The 18,896-nt window shown below is 42.0% G+C and overlaps 1 protein-coding gene and 1 pseudogene across 1 annotated transcript; both read right to left on the reverse strand.

The window, feature by feature from the left end:
- Positions 1–2,203: 2,203 nt before the first annotated feature.
- Positions 2,204–2,792, reverse strand: LOC114488926 (small proline-rich protein 2H). Its single transcript, XM_036015131.1, has one exon. The coding sequence runs from the start codon at positions 2,776–2,778 to the stop codon at positions 2,455–2,457; it is 324 nt and encodes a 107-aa protein (XP_035871024.1). The 5' UTR covers positions 2,779–2,792; the 3' UTR covers positions 2,204–2,454.
- A 13,705-nt stretch (positions 2,793–16,497) lies between these two features.
- LOC114488927 lies at positions 16,498–17,058 on the reverse strand (annotated as a pseudogene).
- Between the last annotated feature and the right edge of the window lie 1,838 nt (positions 17,059–18,896).

Here is an 18,896-nt window from a genome sequence, read left to right on the forward strand (position 1 = left end):
ATTTTTTAAATTGGTGTTTTGGGGTTTTTTTGGGATCTATATCCAGAAATGGAATTTGTCATGGACTCTCTGGTTCTTGAGGCAGTTTCACATTTCATTTTTTGAGGAACCTCTGTCCTGCTTTTCATAGTAGCTGAACCAGTCTGTATTCTCACCAGCAGTGCAGGAAGGTTCCCTTTTCTCTATATCCTTACCAACACTCATTACATGTTGATTTATTGATGATAGCCATTCTGAAAGGTGCAAGGTGATATCTCATTGTGGTTGTAATTTCCATTTTTCTGATTATTAATGATGTTGAGCATCCTTTCCTATGTCTATTTGTCCTCTGTAAGTCCTCTTTGAAGAAGTGTCCATGCAGATCCTTTGCCCATTTTTAAATTGGGTTTTTTGTTTTTTGGGTGTTGAATTGTATACGTTTTTTAAATAAATTTTGGATATCAATCACTTATCAGATGTATCATTGGCAAATATCTTCTTCAGTCAGCAGGTTGTCTTCTCCTTTTTTGATGGTTTCTTTTTTAAATTATTGATGTTTTATTTATGTTTTTAAAGATTTTGTTTATTTATTTTTAGAGAGAGAGTAAGAGAGATAGAGAGATAGATAGATAGATAGAGAGAGCGAGAGAGAGAGAGAGGAGAGAAACAACAATGTGTAGTTGCTTCTCACATGGCCCCCACTGGGGAACTGGCCTACAACCAGGCATGTGCCCTGACTGGGAATTGAACTGGTGATCGTTTGGTTTGCAGCCCATGCTCAATCCACTGGGCTACACCAGCCAGGGCTGTTGATGGTTTCTTTTGCTTTGCACTAATTTTTAAGTTTCATGTACTACCATTTGTTTATTTTTTTATTTGGCCAAGTAGATATATTAGCAAAAGTATTGCTAAGACAAATGTCAGAGATTCTACTACCTGTTTTCTTCTAGGATTTTTATGGTTTTGATTCTAACATTTAAGTCTTTAATTTATTTATTCTTGTATATAGTATAAGAAGGGGGTCTAGTTTCACTTTTGCATGTAACTGTCCACCTTTCCCAATAACATTTATTAAACATACAGATCTTCTTAATTTTAAATATGTTTAGGTGTAGTATGATTTTATACAAAGCATTTGTTAGTTTTTAAAAGACATCTGTAATTGTCAGAGTGTGTGTGCATCCCATGGCAGACACTGAGGACCACAAGAAATAATATACTAGGACACATATTCCTCTTTCTGCAGCTTAATTATCTAAGGGACTGAGCACTTAGAAAACAAGGTACATGGCAAGAGTAACTTTGCAAATCTAAATAAGCATGGAAACCCCAATAATATTTGAATATGGGGTCAGAATGCTCAAAAAAGTAATTTTAGAGGTAAACAAAATTATCGGACCCTGATTTTTGGTGGGTTGTTGAGGTATGAAGAGAAGGTGCTCACATGAAGAGGATGCAACACTTTTTCTTATAGGGACTCTTCTTATGTCTCATGTTTTAAAAACAAATACAGTTTTATGTAGAATACCCCACTAATAACCAAAAGCTCTTTATCTGCAATATAATATAAAAATAAAGTGAATCAAAAACTAAAGAGAACAACAGAATATGAAAGGGTAGTAATGTTTGGGAATCTTTTTACTCCTATGCTGGTTAAGTTTAAGCCAGTTTCCTGCTGGAGCAAACATGTTCCTAATGACAACAGTGATGAGGATGGGGATGGCGATAGTGATATCCATGGCATTGGTGAAGATGAAAATGATGATGATGGAGACAGTGATGATCTGCTATCATACCAAATGCTAAATAAGGATCAGGCACTGTGCCAACTGAGTTATGCATATTCAATTTCATGCCTAAGACAAGTTCATACTTCCAATAGAGAAACTGAAGTTCTTATGAGCTCCGTAATTTGATCTCTTTGAAATGATATAGAAATACTCTTTGGTATGTCATCAACTTATATAAAATACTGGTAGTGAGATCCTGAGCCTTAGGCTCGAAGAATACAAATAACCTGAAATGATGAGATGATATTGCTAATAGGCAGCTTTAAAGAAAAGAAAGTATTTACCCCATCACAAGCAAATATGTACTTTATTCAGAAAATGAAAGAAAAGTAATAGATGCCCAGGTAGTAGAAATCTCGTCCAGGTGACAACCAGACCCATAAGCCATTGACAGAGCCTTCTGCTGCCACCCAGAAAGGGAGCAGCTGTCTTCCTTCTGAAGCTGGGGGATGCCTGCACAGCCAAGGACTGCCCTTTCTCAGCTTCCTCCTAGAGAGAATGGTAGGACAACCTCAGAAAGAAATCATTCACTGCCAGGATTCATCACAGGCTTCTTACAGGCTGAAGGGTGGAGAAGCTTCTTCTGCATCCATAATAGGCTTTGAAGGGAAAGTGAAGGAGGGCTGTGGACCCAGGTGAGACAGTGGTTCTTATCCTTTCCTGATCCTGATGAACACTGGAGCTGTTACTTGCTCTTGGGTGGGCACTTCTGCTGGCATGGTGGAGCAGGTTGCACAGGAGGGCATTTCTGCTGGCACAGCTGAGGTGGGCATGGCTCAGGACACTTTGGTGGCGGGCATGGCTCAGGACACTTTGGTGGTGGGCATGGCTCAGGGCACTTTGGTGGTGGGCATGGCTCAGGACACTTTGGGGGTGGGCATGGCTCAGGGCACTTTGGGGGTGGACATGGCTCAGGGCACTTTGGAAGTGGGCAAGGCTCTGGGCACTTGGGTGGGCACACGGGAGGTGGCTGGCAGGGCTGCTTGCACTGCTGCTGTTGATAAGACATCTTTCTGCAGCCTTAGAATCTGAAAGAAATTATATGACAGTTGTCATAAGAAGGCACTCCTACAGATCAAGAACCCAAAACTTAGACAGTCCCATCAGATTTATACCCCAATCTCCAAGAATGTACTCTCATCTCTTAACTTCATTTTAAGACTCTCTGGCTTCTCCCTTCATCTTTAGAAAATTGATTCATCAGCCTTGAGAAAAACCTGTTTTTTTTTTGTTTACTATTTGTCCCAAGAAAACATTGCTGAAAGAACAAAGTCATATGTTTTGTATGAAGATGACATCTTCCAGAAAGTTTATCACAAGTTCTGAAATCCTGGGCAACCCATCACACAAGCAATTTCTATCATCATTGTCTCTTGTGAGGTCCCAGTAGGCTGACTTTGGTACAGAGCAAAATGCCCTTCCAAAATAATGCAATGGCCCCACACCTTCTAAGAAATAAGTGTTTGAACTCACACCAGAATGGAAGGGACACAAAAAGTATATAGAAAACCAAAAAAAACTTTTGCCTTTTTCTCTGTCATATTAAATCTTTCCTATTCATTTCTTTTCTGTACAAGATATCAAACTGTCTACCTAAAAACAAGTGAGAACAGTATATCCATGTGCCTCAGTTCTAAGGTTTTCTCAAATAAGGAGCATCACACCAATGATCATGATTTAGGACCCAGAAAACTTGCTGTCTGTAAGTAAATTCAACAGTTGAGAGTACCAGAAAACAGTTGAACTCAAGAAATCAGACTCACCAGGTTCCACAAAGTAGATCAGAACTGGAGTGCTGGGAGGATTGGAGTGGTACAGCTGACAAGGTCTTTATAGGGCCTGCTGCTCCACCCAGGGGGAAGTGGAGGTGCCTGAAACTGACCTGGTCCAGTAATTTTCCATCCAAAATGCAAATCCATCCATAACTGGCTTGACAGGAACTCTGAAAACAGAACGTATCCTGCTCCAGGATCTCCTCACTGGGTTACATGCTCATGACTCACAGAGGCCCTGCCTTAGCTCTTGGTCATGGACTTAGGGCTGTGGGAGAACTTGGAGGATTTTCTAACCAGTGATCAAAGGTTAGATTGGGGGAGATAACCCCCTCTCTTTCTTGATTGGGGGAGATAACCCTTTCCTACCTTTCACATTCCCTGGGTTATAATACTGTCTGCCCTGTTCCATTGCAGCTGATTACCATTTGTTATACATGCTGGGTTGAAAAGAGCTTAGCTTAATCATGACATCTGTCTCTTTACCCAAAATTTCCTTGAATATATTTCTCCTTGATCCTGTGGACTACTGATCTAAGTCCTCTTTTCCTCTTTTCAAATATAGTGAGGTAAGACTACAGATCACCTCAGTAGATTCCCCATGATGGTACTAGGAACATTCAGTGAAATGTGACCTGGAGAGTTCTATTTTCAATACTTTGGTCCTGCAAATAGAGCACATATAGCTTATTCTTCTATTCTTTGTAAATCTATACCACCATGGCCACATGGAATCTTCTAGAACCACACTTTAGCTGCTGTAATTCATATGTTCTGGCAGCTCGCACAGTCCCTAGACCTATATCAGAGAGCAAGCTTTTTGCTCACAACTCCCCAACATGACACACTACCTGCTCCTACGTACTGTCTCCCAAGTAACCTCATTCTACTTCTTTAACTTTCAAAGAGAATTTATAGCGTCGTACAAATAATCTTACATCGTCTTCCTTTGAAATCACTGGAATAACCCATCTAATAAACAATGTCATTCAATTAACTGATTTTATATTTATTTAATGTCTACTAACTGAAACTTTGACATAGAACCTTTTGGAAAATTCAAGACAAAGTTTAAATCACTTTGTCATTAATTTTGTCATTGGAATTAATTGACATTTATTTACACCTTCTTATCAATAATAATTTCATTAACATTTTGCTCATTTTTTGTATTTTTCATGTAAGTGAAGCATATGTCCAATATATCTATTATCACCTCTCCTGTCTTCATACAATTTTTCAGTGTGCTAGAAACAAAGTGTGAAAGTTAATTTCTGTGTCTACTTGACTGACTATGAGATGTCCAGATATTTGGTCTAGCATTGTTCTGGGTGTTCCTGTGAAGGTGTTTTTGGGTGAGATTAATATTCACATCAGTAGACTGAGGAAAGCACATTGCCCTCTAGAATGTGGTTGGCCTCAGTCAGTTAAAGACCTGAGTAAAACAAAAGGCTGAACGCCCCCCTGAGTAGGAGATAATTCCAGTGCCTAAAGATCTTCACACTGAAACACTGGCTCTGCAGATTTGGACTTTCCACCTTTATGTGCACATCATCCAATTGCTACAACAATAATACAACGTATTATTACATTAATCTCTCCTCTTCTCTCTTCCTCCCTGTCTCTTATTTGCCTGTTTCTCTAGAGAACCCTGTATAATTCTGAACAGGAGACCTAAAACACACCAAGCTCTGGTCCAAGTTCTATCTTTGACAGGCCATGTGACCACAGGCAGGCCACCTCTTTTTCTATAAACAGGGAAGAAAATATCTGCCTCTTTGAGTTGGGGCTGTCAGCATGAACTATCTACTTATCCTGTTCATCCTGAAATTCACTCCTTCTCTTTCTTTCTTCCCACAGTACCAGAGATTTGCCTTCTGTTTTCTTCCTCTTTGAACCTGTCTTCTCCATCCCATTCCTGCAAGTACTTCTGTCCCACAACAGATTTCAGAGTGGAAATCAGTCTCCTCAGCACTGTTCTTCCCTGCTGCCCTCAAAGTTGTTCACTTAAGCCTTTTTACTTTATTTTTTCTAAAAAGGAACTCATAATCATCATTTAATGAAATACAGAGAAAAGAACAAAAATCACAAGCATTCATTCAAAGTCTATTTACTGAACCATACCTATGTGGTTCCCTTGATGTTCCCTACAGTAGAGAACAAGATGAGCTCCTGCCTTGGTCACAGGATAATGGGGAACACAGACTGACACACCAGCTGTTAGGGTGCTCTGTTCTGCTGCTCACCCAGAGGGGGCAGTTCAATGTCCTGAGTAATGTGCCCTCAGATTTTCCCCTTCCATCATCTCCAGGTAGAACTTTCCTGGACCCTGAAGCCACCTTTCGCATCCAAGCATGCAGAAGCTATCAGGGCAGGACAGGAGGTACCTGCTAAAGTCTTTACAGGGACACACACTTCCTGTCCTAAGGCCTTCTGTGTAACAAATGAGAGGCGACCTCATAAAGAGGCATTGCAGTTATTTATGAATAGCCTTTGAAATGTTTCATCTTCCTTCAAAGGAAATGTTTTCTAACAATCCCGTTTCTAAGTGTCTCTGGGAACAGGAATATATTTTGTGTTAGAGGAGGTGGCCTAGGTGAAGAGCAATGTAATTCACATTTTGGCTGTATTATTACATTAATTCTGCATTATTAAAATACCTAATTTAAATATATCATCTGCCATTTTGTGGACATGATTGCTGATGGCCAGTCAAATTACAAATTCAAAAGTTTGGTATGAAGTGATTATAAATATAGAAATATTAAGAATGTTACATGATACATGTAATGTGTAAGTATGACAAATACACTGGACATTATGAGAATGACTAGAGTTTGGAAAAAAGTGTCCTAATATGTTCTACAACTCTTGATACAGACTTGATTTTCGTCTTTACCAAATAAGCTCTCAAATATTCTTCCACAGTTGAGCTCTTCAGTCCTGAACATAAACTCTACTCATTCCTTTAAAGTTTCATCAGGCAATAAATCCTTTTTGGGGGTACATCACAGGTAAAGGAACCCCATTTTGGTTAGGAATAAAGTTTTTGTTTTTAAAAGACTTTTATTTATTTATTTTTAGAGAAAGGGGAAGGGAAGAAGAAAGAGAAGGAGAAAAACATCAATGTGTAGTTGTCTCTCATGAGCTCCCAACCAGGGACCTGGCCCACAACTCAGGCATGTTCCCTGACTGGGAATCAAACCTACAACCTTTTGGTTTGCAGGCCCACTTTCAACCCACTGAGCTACACCAGCCAGAGTAGGAATAAAGTTTTTAAAAACTGTCCTTATGACACTGTAGAAGTGGACGTGGATCCCATTTGTTCATGGGATCAGGATGTCCCCATCTCAGCTAATCCCAACACCACCCTGGCCTGTTGGTATTGTTTGCAACTCCCTTATCAGGAAAGAAAGGTTTTTTCTTCCATAAAAATTCCTGTTTTAAAGTTACATAAAACCAAAAATAAATAAAATTATATTGAACACTCTTACCATCACATGTAATGCTTGACAGTATGTTTTGAGGAGGAGAGTAAAGGTCGGAGCACCGAGATCCAGAAATCTAGATGAAAATATAAACTTGGGATGCCCATATATATTTGCTTTTGCCCACTCTCTTTACAAACAGGTTTTATGTCTTTAAAAGATGAGAACTTTTAAAATTTATTTGTGTGTTCATTCTCTGCCTATACTTTAAACACTCTAGACCCTTCAAATTGTCATATTATCCTCTCATTCCCAATGTACCTCTTATTGTCCAATTTGGATGTATCTGTCACTCAAGGCATGACATCAATGCATTTTGTGACTTTTTTATATTTTCCAAAAATCTACTTGCAGTCACTAAGGCAGACTAACATGATTAAGTAATGTTGCTAGAGCTTCTTTGTTGTGGTCAATCATCAGGAAGGTTTGCAAGATTACAGTTTCATCATTGAAAAAGGAGGAAGACCAGAAGAATGAGGAAGAAGACAAGATGTACTCAGAATCCCTGAAACAGTCACCAGCTCTGCCCTGGAAAGTTGAGGATCACTTAGTAAACCCAGCATCACATCCCCTCCCTTAAAAAATTAGCATCCCAGAACTGTCATTGCTTCCATCAGTCAGGAAGGGCTTTGGGCCAAGAATCATCATTGTCCATGACCGTACAGGGACAGAGCTGTCATTTCAGTACCCTAAGGCCAGGTGTCTACACTAGGTGTCATTAACAAATGGTTCACATAGACTATTTCAGAAGACAAACAGAAGGGACTTACTCAACAGGTCACTTAGTAATCACTGTTACTACTCACGATAACTTCTCATCATGTATTCTTAGAGAAATCTGCCACCCAAAATTGGAGAATTACCTGCTTAAATGGATTTCAGTGTCAGATAATCTGATTTAGGTCATACCTTAAGGTTCTCCCTCTGAGGACACTCCTTCAAAAGAGGTACTAATGATGATAATAAAGGCACTGAATTTACAGCAGCCTTGCCATCCCCAACATCAGGCAGGAGTGTATTCATAGGAGGCAGTGGTGAACTTTAACACTTAGAGTTCAACTCAATGAAGGGCTGCTCCAGGTGAAAAATGACATCTAACAATCAAAGTCCTTCCAAGTCTGAATGCCAGACACCTCAGACATGGAACACAGAACACTTTATATATACACACACACACATACCGCATATCTATCTATCTATCTATCTATCATCTATCTATCTATGTATCTATCTGGTGGTTGGCTTTATGGACCTTATAAGCAAATAGTCCCAAAATCAGGCCCAGTATCGTCACTCCCTAATTTTGTGCAGGTTTTATCCTGAATCATCACTATAAGAGGATTTACAGAAAAATAAAAAAAATTTATCCAAGTCTTTATTCAAAGATTTAGCTCATCATTTATTACTTGATACTGTATACCACTGAACACAATAACACATGCAATCAAAGTTCTACAATAGAACATGAAAAAGCCAGGAATTACCAGAAGATATTTCTCATACTACTAGAGAAGTGGTAAATTCAAGACTTTTTGAATCTGTTCCTATGTTTTTATTTCTGATGTAAGGCCCACTCTCCATCATCCTTCTATAATACTAGCAAACAGAATTCAAAAGCCCATTAAAAGAACCATACACCATGATCAAGTTGGATTTATTGCTGGGATGAAAGGCAGTGGCAACATGCACAAATCAATAAATGGGCTACCTCCCATTAACAGAATAAGGAATAAAGATCATATAAAAATCTCAATGAATGGAAATAAAAAATAAAATTCAACATCCTTTCATGATAAAAAAAATTTCTCTGCAGATTAGGTACACAAGGAATGTACTTCAACATTATAAAAACCATAAATGACAAGCCCAAGGATAATATCTTGCTCAATGGTGGAAAGCTAAAAGCCTTTCCTCTAAGATCAAGGACAACTCAGGGGTAACCTACTCTCACCATTTCTATTCCACATAGTACAGGAAGTCATAGCCATAGCAATTATGCAAGAAAAATATAAAAGATGCATACTGGATTGTTTGAACTAAAATGGTCTCTGACTGCAGATGATATGCTCAATGGAAAGGTATCCTGTGTTCACAGATTGGAAGAATTAATGTTGTTAAAATGCTTCTACTGTCTACAGTGGTCTACATTTTCAGTGCAATCTCTGTAAATTCCATTGATATTTTCACAGAAATATACAAAAAATTCCTAAAATTTATATTGAACCACACAAAAGACCTCAAATAGGGAAAACAACCTTGGAAATTATAGCAAAGCTGGAGGTGCCATATTTCCTGGTTTCAAACTCTATTAAAAAGCTACCAAACTAGGATAAATTTACACAGTGGAATACTATGCAGCAGAAAGAAAGAAGGAGCTCCTACCCCTTGCAACAGCATGGGTGGAACTGGAGAGTAATATACTAAGTGAAATAAGCCAGGTGGTGAGGGACAAATACCATATAATTTCACTTTTAACTGGAACCTAATCAACAAAACAAACAAGCAAGCAAAATATAAGCAGACACATTGAAATTAAGGACAATTTGACAGTAACCAGAGTGGAGGTTGGAGGAGATAATGGGGGCAGGGGGAAGGATATACTTGTTCCTTCAGGAACAAGTGTAAAGGACACATGGACAATACCAAGGGGGTTGGAAGTAGGAGAGGGAAGTGGGGATGGCTGGGGTGTGGGGGGAGTAGTGGGGGGTAAATGTAGTCAACTGTAATTGAACAGCAATAAAATTTTTTTTCAACAAGCTACCATAATCAAAGTAGTATAGTATCAGCAGAAAAACAGACATATAACCAAAGAAAAAGAATAGGGATTCCCAGGCACTACACAAATATGTACAGTCAACTAACCTTTGACAAGGTTGCCAAGAATATAAAATGGGGAAATGATATTCCCTACAATAAACTATGTTGGGAAAACTGGACAACCACCTGCAAAAAAAAGAAAAAGTACATTTGGAGCCCTATCTTACACCACTGATGAAAGTTAATTCAAAATGGTTTCAACATATAATTTAGAGGCAGAATAACACCCAGAACTGACAGAGATTTTATCTGAACGGAAGCCAAGAAGTTGAAGTAGACCCGTTCATCCAAACCAGTAGGAGGGGTGGAGAGGAGCAGCTGGGTGCAGGTCACGGTGCACGGAGAACAGGGAGAACTGGGCGCATAAGGCAACTGGGGGTGTGTAAGGCATCTGGGATGCACAAGATTGCAGCAGGTGGACCCTGAGTATGCAAGTGGCAGCTGGTGGACCCAGTGAGGCGGCGATTGTAGACCAGGGCAGAGCCTGCAACCCAGGATCCCAGAGATGACTCTGAGGTCCCAGGAGAGTGGAGCTACTGCCATTGTTCCCTCCTGCCCCCGCCCCCACATACAATGCCACAATCTAGCGACTGGGGTACCCAGCCCTGGTGAACTCCTAAGGCTCCGCCCCTCACCGTAGGAGGGATGACCAGACCCCCCCAGGGAGAGAGAGAGAGAGAGAGAGAAAGAGAGAGAGAGAGAGAGAGAGAGAGAGAGAGAGAGAGAGAGAGAGAGAGAGAGAGAGATGTCTCAGAAGAACAGATCAATGCCCCAGGACTCATCCTTCTGAGAGACCAAGAGATAGCCAATCTATCAGATGCACAGTTCAAAACACTGGTGATCAGGAAGCTCACAGAATTGGTTGATTTTGGGCACAAATTAAATGAAAAAATGCAGGTTACCATAAAAGAGATGAAGGAAGATGCACGGAGAACCAATAGTGATGGGAAGGAAACTGGGACTCAAAACAATAGAGTGGACCAGAAGGAAGAAAAAAACAAACAAACAGGAAAGAATGGAGAAATAAGAATTCAAAAAAACAAGGAGAAGCTTATGAACCTCGAGGACATCTTTAAACATGCCAACATCTGAATTATAGGGGTACCAGAAGGGGAAGAGGAAAAACAACAGATTGAACACATATTTGAACAGATAATAAAGGAGAACTTCTCCTTCTGTCAGAGGAAATAGACTTCCAGGAAATCCAGGAGGGTCAGAGAGCCCCAAAGAAGTTGGACCCAAGAAGAAACACACCAAGTCACATCCTAATTACATTAGCCAAGGTAAAAATGAAGGAGAGAATCCTAGAAGCAGCAAGAGATAAAGGAGATCCCATCACACTGTGAGCTGATTTCTCAAAAGAGACCTTACAGGCAAGAAGGGACTGGAAAGAAGTATTCCAAGTCATGAAAGACAAGGACCTATATCCCAGATTACTCTATCCAGCAAAGCTTTCATTTAGAATGGAAGGGCAGATAAAGTGCTTCTCAGATAAGGTCAAGTTAAAAGAGTTCATCATCACCAAGGCCTTATTTTATGAAATGTTAAAGGGGCTTATCTAAGAAAAGAAGATACAGAAAAAACATGTATAGTAAAAGGACAGCAAACTCACAATTATTAACAACCACACCTAAAGGAAAACCAAAAGAAATTAAGCAAACAACTAGAAGAGGAACAGAACCACAGAAATGGAGATCACATGGAGGGTTAGCAACAGGGGAGTGGGAGGAGGAGAGAGGGGGAAAAGTTACAGAGAATAAGTAGCATAGATTGTAGGTTGAAAATAGATAGGGGGAGGGTAAGAATAGTATGGGAATGTAGAAGCTAAAGAACTTATAAGTATGACACATGGACATGACTAAAGGGGGGATATGGGTGGGAGAGGGTATACAGGGTGGAGAGGAGTAAAGGGGGAAAAATGGGACAACTGTAATAGCATAATCAATAAAATATATTAAAAATTATTTTTCAATTACAGTTTTTATACAATATTATATAGTTCCAGGATACAACTCAATGATTAAATATTTATATAACTTACAAAATGACCCTCCAATAAATCCAGTTCCCAGCTGGTATTGTACATAGTTATTACAGTATTATTGACTATATTCCTTATGCTATACTGTATATCCTCGTGTCTATTTTGTAAATGTCATTTGTACTTCTTATTCCCCTCACCTTTTACACCATGTCCCCAACTCCCCACCCCTCTGGTGACTATCAGCCTGTGCTTTGTGTCTTTGAGTCTGTTTTTATTTTGTTAGTTCATTTATTTTAGGGGCTGCTTATTTTTATCTCTGTACCCTTTACCACAGTGCAGGGCTCAGCACATCTTAGTTACTTAGTAATTAATGCTTATTATCAATGAACAGATGTAATCATATTATTTCAGTAGCTTTGTTATTGCTCTTCTCTTAGACTGGAATGTCCTCCCCCTTGTTGTCTGATTAATATTTATTTATTTTCACCTCCCAGTCTCATCTTGAAAACCCTGCCTTCTGCACAGATCTCCCTGGGCCCTGGCCCTGCTGGAGTCAAGATGCCATTTCTGAACACCTCAGGCACTTCCTGGCCTGACGCCCTTGCCTGTGCTGCTGGGAGGTCATGGTTGTGTGTTCTGTCTCCCGCACATGTCTCCCTGATCCAGAGAAGGGCCTTCTTATTATTCTTTGCAGCTGTAGTGCTGGCCCAGGGCTTGATACACAATAGTCAATGAATGCTTGGGAAATACATGAACAGATATAAGAGACAAAAATCTAGCAGGGTAGTTAACTATTTGCCAGAGGAGGAAGAGCAAAGTTCATGCAGGTAGAGATGATAACAAGGAGATCTAATATCTTGAAGATCAGCTTCTATCATCAATGTAGCCCTATTAGCCCAGAGACTGTAGGTAGGAGGCAGCTTTGGGCATTGTGGCTGGGAACCCCAGACCACTCAGATTTGTCCAGGATACAGCCCTCATATGGTCCAGGGTCCCACACAGACATGGACTCACACAGAAGGCTCTGCCTGGAGGCTGTCTCTCCTTCCCTGGAGGCAGCAGCTCCCTTGCCATGAACTTTCCCCAACCTCCAGCACACACAGAGCCTCCCTGCCTGGGGAGACCTTTTTCAGGAGTAATGAGAGGACATGAACACAGGTGGACCTGGGAAGGTGGCAGCTGGACATGGGGGCTGAGAGGCAGTGGGTAGATGGGTTGTTTTCTTGAGCAAAACCCCCACCTCCCTCTGCTGTGACCCATATTCTCCTCAGGGCTCTTCTGAAAGCTTCCCAACCAACTTCTCTTTCCTGTGCTCCTGGGACTCTATCACCTTTCCCAGGTCTCCAAGCAGGAATCAATTGGCCAACCTGAGGACATGAACCCCCAGCTTCTTTACACTTTCATGGCACAGTGTTTTGGTTTTAGACCATTCCTACTGACCTTCCCATGATCTGATCCCCTGTGAGCATGTTTTTGTTAGGGACAGAGGCCCTGACAGGCTCTAGTTCTCTCTGCCAGTTTGGTCTTGGACAGTTGCAGGGTGAAGGTTTTGCCATCAGCCATGATCAGTGGGGGCCCCTGCTGGGGCTAGCCATGATGGCTATGAGCCAGGTGGGAATGAGACAGGAGGAGGGAGAGACAGAGGTCATCCCTGGGAGAACTTGGCACAGTCTCTTCTCCCAGCTAAAAGTACTCTTCTCCTGTGTCTTGTAGGCTTTAGTCAATCCAGAAAAGATGTCCTATCAGCAGCAGCAACAAGGCAAAGCCCCTGCCAGCCCCCTTCTGAGATTGCTGTGCCCTGCCCTCCTCAGGTCCCTGTGTCCTGCCCTCTAGTCCCCAGCCAGCAGAAATGCCCTCCTGTGCAGATGCCCTTGTGCCAGCAGGAATACACACCAAAGCAGAAGTGACATCTCTGAAACCCCCACACCTTGACCTTGGGCACGAAGCTGCTGTAACCTTTCTGTCTTCCCTAGACTTTTTCCTTCCAGCAGCTGCAGGGAATACCACATGGTCCCAGGAGAATCTATCTCTCAACTGACTCAAGGAGAATGACAGCTGTGTTACCAGATTTTCCAACAATTATTCCACTGATTCTCTCAGCTTCAACATCTAGAAACCAGCAGTGAACAGACTGAAGAGCCTTGTTACCAAAGCCTTCCCTGGAGCCATATAGGCCCCAGTTCTGTATCTGCTGTGGTCAAGACAGGCCAGGTCCTCCAGCTGCTTGCTTCAATCTCTCCTGCCTCTGTTGACCTGGGATCCCCAGGATGTGGGCAGTATCCTTCTTTGCCTCTGCCTTCTGCTTTTTGAAGTTTTGAGAAGCCAATATCTTTTAAGTAACTGATTTAAATAAGTAACCAAGTTCCTTTTCTTCTCATAATGTAATCTTCAGTTTTCTGCCACCTCTCTGATCACTTCATCTCCAAAGACTCTCACTCTGTTCCTGAGCTTGGACACTCCCAACCCTGTGATGCTGTGACTTCTTCCTTCCCACTTCTTTTGATAAACTCAGTTGTTTTTTTTTGGGTTTGACTCTGCTCACTGGCTGTTTCTGGGAAGGGAAGGGGAGAACGTCACTGCTGGGAAAGGAGGGTCCTGGGCAGGGAAGCGGAGCCTGGGACTGTGTGGGTGCTTGGACAGTCCACTAGAGGGTGGTCAGGAGGTCACAGGAAGGAGATTGGGGGGTGGGGGGATTGGTTCTTGGAAACTGGGGCATCCAGATCTTCATCTGCCCTCTCAGTCTGGGCCCATGCTCCCCGGTAGCCTGCCCTAAGTCTGCTGATAGCCCCAGTGACTTTCCTACTTTCCTCAGGCAGCTATAGCATGCAGGGAGGGCGGGGAGTTTGGGTGCCAGAGGTACCACTGTCAGGGTGCTGCTAGTCTGAGCAGAAAGTGAGGTTTTCAGTGCTCAAGAGAGGTGACTTAGAGCTGGACCCTTACTTGTGAGCCTGTCCCAGGAGGCACTGTGGATACAGGTCTCTGTACTAGCAACAGACTCCATTATGCTAGGAATCTAAGACTCAGAGAATTCTGGGATTTTCAATTAGAACACTATTCTCTCCATAGATGAACTTGTATATTATATGTGGATCTACTTTTATTCTTCTCTAAAATTTCTAGATAATCAATAACCATCTACTGAGCACCTGCTGTGTGCTGGGTCCTGGGCCTCACCCTGGGGACACAAAGAACAGGCCAGGCCTGTTTTAATGTGGCCCACTGGTCTACTCCAAAGGAGGGTAAGCAAATGGGTATACAGAGCTGTTAGTCAGGACTTAATGTTGAAGAACAGAGAGTGGAAGAAAACACATGGAGGAAGGTGCTCCTGATCCTTAGGGGAGAGCCAGGACCATCTTTCTAGAACCTGGTCCTGAGTGTAAATAGTAGGTTTCCAGATAAACACAATCATAATTTCCTTTGTTCAATCACCTTTCCATTTTGTTGCCTCCCCTTTCTTTGTCTTCAAGTCATTAAAATGGTAGTTATGACACAGATTTTTGTAACTTTAGGATTTTAGTCCTTGTTCTAATGAACTTGTCTGGCCAGTAGGAGACAATGCGGAAGGTGGATGTGGTGGAGCAGGTGGAGGGAAGTCCTGCCTCAGCAGGTCTGTACAGCTTTGCGGTAGAGTCCCCTCCAGGGAGCATGCCTGTTCTGTGTAGTTCCTAGGGCAAAATTTGGTAAGTGTGGGAAAAAGGCCCATCATGTCCAAGCCATAAAGAGATTGTTAGTGCTCACCATGACCCCCCAGTGCCAGGGTCCCTACTCAAAGTAGAACTTCCTGTCTCAGGAAGTATTCAGACAGTTTGTGATGGATTAAAGCCATGTTGAAGGGATTCAAATCTGGTGACACATTTAGGTTTCATTTATTTCCTCTTGGGCTCTTTAACCCATCTTTTCATGATGCCTATGACCCCCAGTTTTTCTGAGGTTTTTCCAGTTCTTTGGGCCTCCCCAATATGCTATCCCAGCATCCAGGGACTATGTGGATTTGCCCCAGCAAGGAAGTCACACTGGGACACTGGGTTCACAAAGATTCGTTGTCTTTCTCCAACAGCCACATATTTGGCCTGGCCTAACCCGGGGATTCAATAGAGACATAATAGGTGTGGCTATCTCCTGCCTTTCAGGTGTTTGAAGCTAGCCAATCTCTGTAATTCCACTAGGCCTAAGTTTTCACTTTTGATTTATAATCGAGTGGGGAGGTTGAGCTCCAGGGACTAAATTTAGTTTGTGTTTCCATAGAACTCCTTACATAAGGGAAGGGAGCTAATTTGCTGATTTTTCTAGTAGTTGGTGTTCTCTGTTCGAACCAGTCATTCAGTATTTGGAAGATTAATCCCAAGATTGGTTTTGGTACCACTATCTTGATTCCTGGGTAAGCACAGGTCAAAATTTTAATTATCACCTGACTCTGATATTGGCTGGGTTGGAGATATTGCTGCTGTAATGAAGCATTAAGGCTATGAGCTTCCTCCTTTGTCTTCTCAACTCATACCTGACTTCATAGTGATTCTTGATACTCAGTTCTAGGAGAAGAATTGAAAAAAAGTTGGCATTTGGTAGGTGTTTGTTGGGGGAAGTTGTAGGATAAAACTCTGATTATATGTAGAGGACAATAATTTAGTTTTCATGGATTGTTCTCTCTACATGAAATACATTTTCATCTTTTTTTTGGTTGTCAAATGATCTTTAATTGAAATATTTTTCTTTGTAGTTCTTAACTAGCTGGGCATTCCAGTTCACCACTGTTGATGTCATGAGGGTGGCATACATCAACACAGCAGTCTAGAGACTGGGCAACCCCCAGGATCTCTTTAATGGTTCCAGAGAGTTCTCTAGCTAGAAATTGGTGGCACATCTTTCAGGCAATGTTGACAATATCATCAAAAGTGATATTTCCACTGCACTTAATGTTTTGTTTTTGCTTCTGTCTGTGTCTTGGTGGTTCTTTGAGGGCTTTGATGATCAGGGCACTGGCAGAAGGTACTACCTCAATTGGGGCCTGCTCTTCTGAAAGGTTAGTTTCACTGTAATCCTCAGACCCTTCCAATCACTGGTTGCTTTGGCAATGTCATCAGCAACCATTTTGGAGACAGACCCAAGGAGCCCACCCTGGGGTTCAGAGCAGACATGGCACTGACTTCCCCATGGGCGTACCTCAGGTATATGACTTTGATCTAGTTGGGGTCGAACTTTGGTGTCATGGTGGAAGTGGTTGGTGTCGAATGAACCGAGATATGGGGCTACAGAAGAAAGATGACCCTAGGCCTCCTCCAAGCCAGAAGCCAAAAGTCCTTTCCTTCTATTTTTAAAAAAGATTTTATTTATTTTTAGAGAGAGGAAAAGGGAGGGAAAAAGAGGGGAGAGGAACATCAATGTGTGACATAAGCATCCATCAGTTGCTTTTGCACGTGTCTACAACCCAGGCGTGTGCCCTGACTGGGAACTGAATGGGTAGCTTTTTGCTTTGCAGAATGACACCCAAACCACTGAGCACACCCGTCAGGGCCCTTTCCTTCCAGTTTTGATTATCAACTTTCACTAGTATCTTACCCTTTAGTGTTTCACTAATCCTGGCTCCTCCACCAAGTCTGTACTTCTCCCATACCCACCCATCCCATGCATGCTTGGCACCCCATTTCACTCTCTGGACTGACTGCTGTGCAATAGCCAGTATACAGGTCTGTTTCCACCCCAGCCTTCCCCCCAAGAAAGGACTAGTGATTTCTCTAGTGGTCCTCAGCTATTTTTCTCTTTACCATAGCACCCAGCTCAGGATGAACATGACAGATGCTCTCAATAAATTGCTGTCATTTGATCAGACAAGATATAACAGTAAAATTAAGAGATGAAAATTCCAGAAGTTAAAAATTTTAGTTTGTGAAATCAGAAGGATCTCATTAATGAGTAAAGTTCTTTGAAATCTTCATTGCAGCATTGGATTTTCTGGATACTATGCCCTTCTCAGGCCTGGACGTTTCAGTGGCCTCACTGATGGGACTGCGTGGGTGATGGTCTCTTCAGGGTAGACCCCAGGCAGGATCAGTTCACACTCCAGGCTTCTGGTTCAGAGCCAAAGTTCCTACCCGCCGAGTCTGCAGCACTTCTCTCCTGCCCAGCACCCCCTACAGCCCTGGTGCTGGTGGCTCCATTGTCTTCACTTCCCATTTCCAATTCTCTCTGCCTAATGGGTCCTTCTTCAGGGAAGGGAGACTGGGGAGGGAGGCAGCTGGTGCTCCTGTGGAATAATGAGGGAAGTGCTGTGGTCCAGTAGGGTGTTCCTTATTTAGCTGCACACCCAACTCACTGTTCAGTGGCTCATGATTGTCCTCAGGGTCTTTTTAAGGACTTCCCCTAAGGCAGATATTTTCAACCTTTTTCATCTAATGGCACCCATAAACTAAATACTAAAATTCTGTGGCACATCAATAAATATATTTTTTGCTGATCTGACAAAAATTGGTATAATTTTGACTCATTCAAACCAGATGGCTATTGTATTGGCTGTTGTTTTTTATTTGACAATCTAAGGGAAAAGAGTTCAGTGACACTGACTGAATAGTCAGGTGTTGCATGTTTCAAACATTTTTGTAGCATGCTGTAAGGACTACCCTAAGGATCTGTTGCCTGAGCAGGTTACCCCTTCCTGGAAGGAAACATGCTCCCATTCCTCAGGCTCAGCAAGAGAGCAGAATCAAGAAGGCTCAGAGCTGTTGCTTTTACTGAGGGAGCATGAGAGACAGAACAGCCTCTCAGAGATTTCAGAACAGACTCTGGGCAGAGTGAGGGGTCACCTGACTTACGAGGGGAGGAAGTGATTAGTAGAAAATGACATTGTTCTGACTGAGAGTGAGGAAAGTGTGAAGAATTTGCCATTGTTTAAGGTAGTTTTACTTTCTTAAATTTTTAGGAAAGTTTAAAAAGTTTGTTACTTAATATCCCCCAAAATGGTGAAACCCAGAGGTACAGAGAGCTGAAGACAGACAATTCTGTACTTGGAACCATCTTAGTCACCAGCAGGGGGCAGCAGTGGTGGTGGAGGCAGCTGCTGGAAGAACTTACT

Source organism: Phyllostomus discolor, chromosome 14 (assembly GCF_004126475.2).
Source record: "Phyllostomus discolor isolate MPI-MPIP mPhyDis1 chromosome 14, mPhyDis1.pri.v3, whole genome shotgun sequence".
Taxonomy (NCBI): domain Eukaryota; kingdom Metazoa; phylum Chordata; class Mammalia; order Chiroptera; family Phyllostomidae; genus Phyllostomus; species Phyllostomus discolor.

What these genes read in the sequence shown, in the direction of transcription:
- LOC114488926 (XM_036015131.1), bottom strand. Translation starts at nt 2,778, where the DNA reads ATGTCTTATCAACAGCAGCAGTGCAAGCAGCCCTGCCAGCCACCTCCC.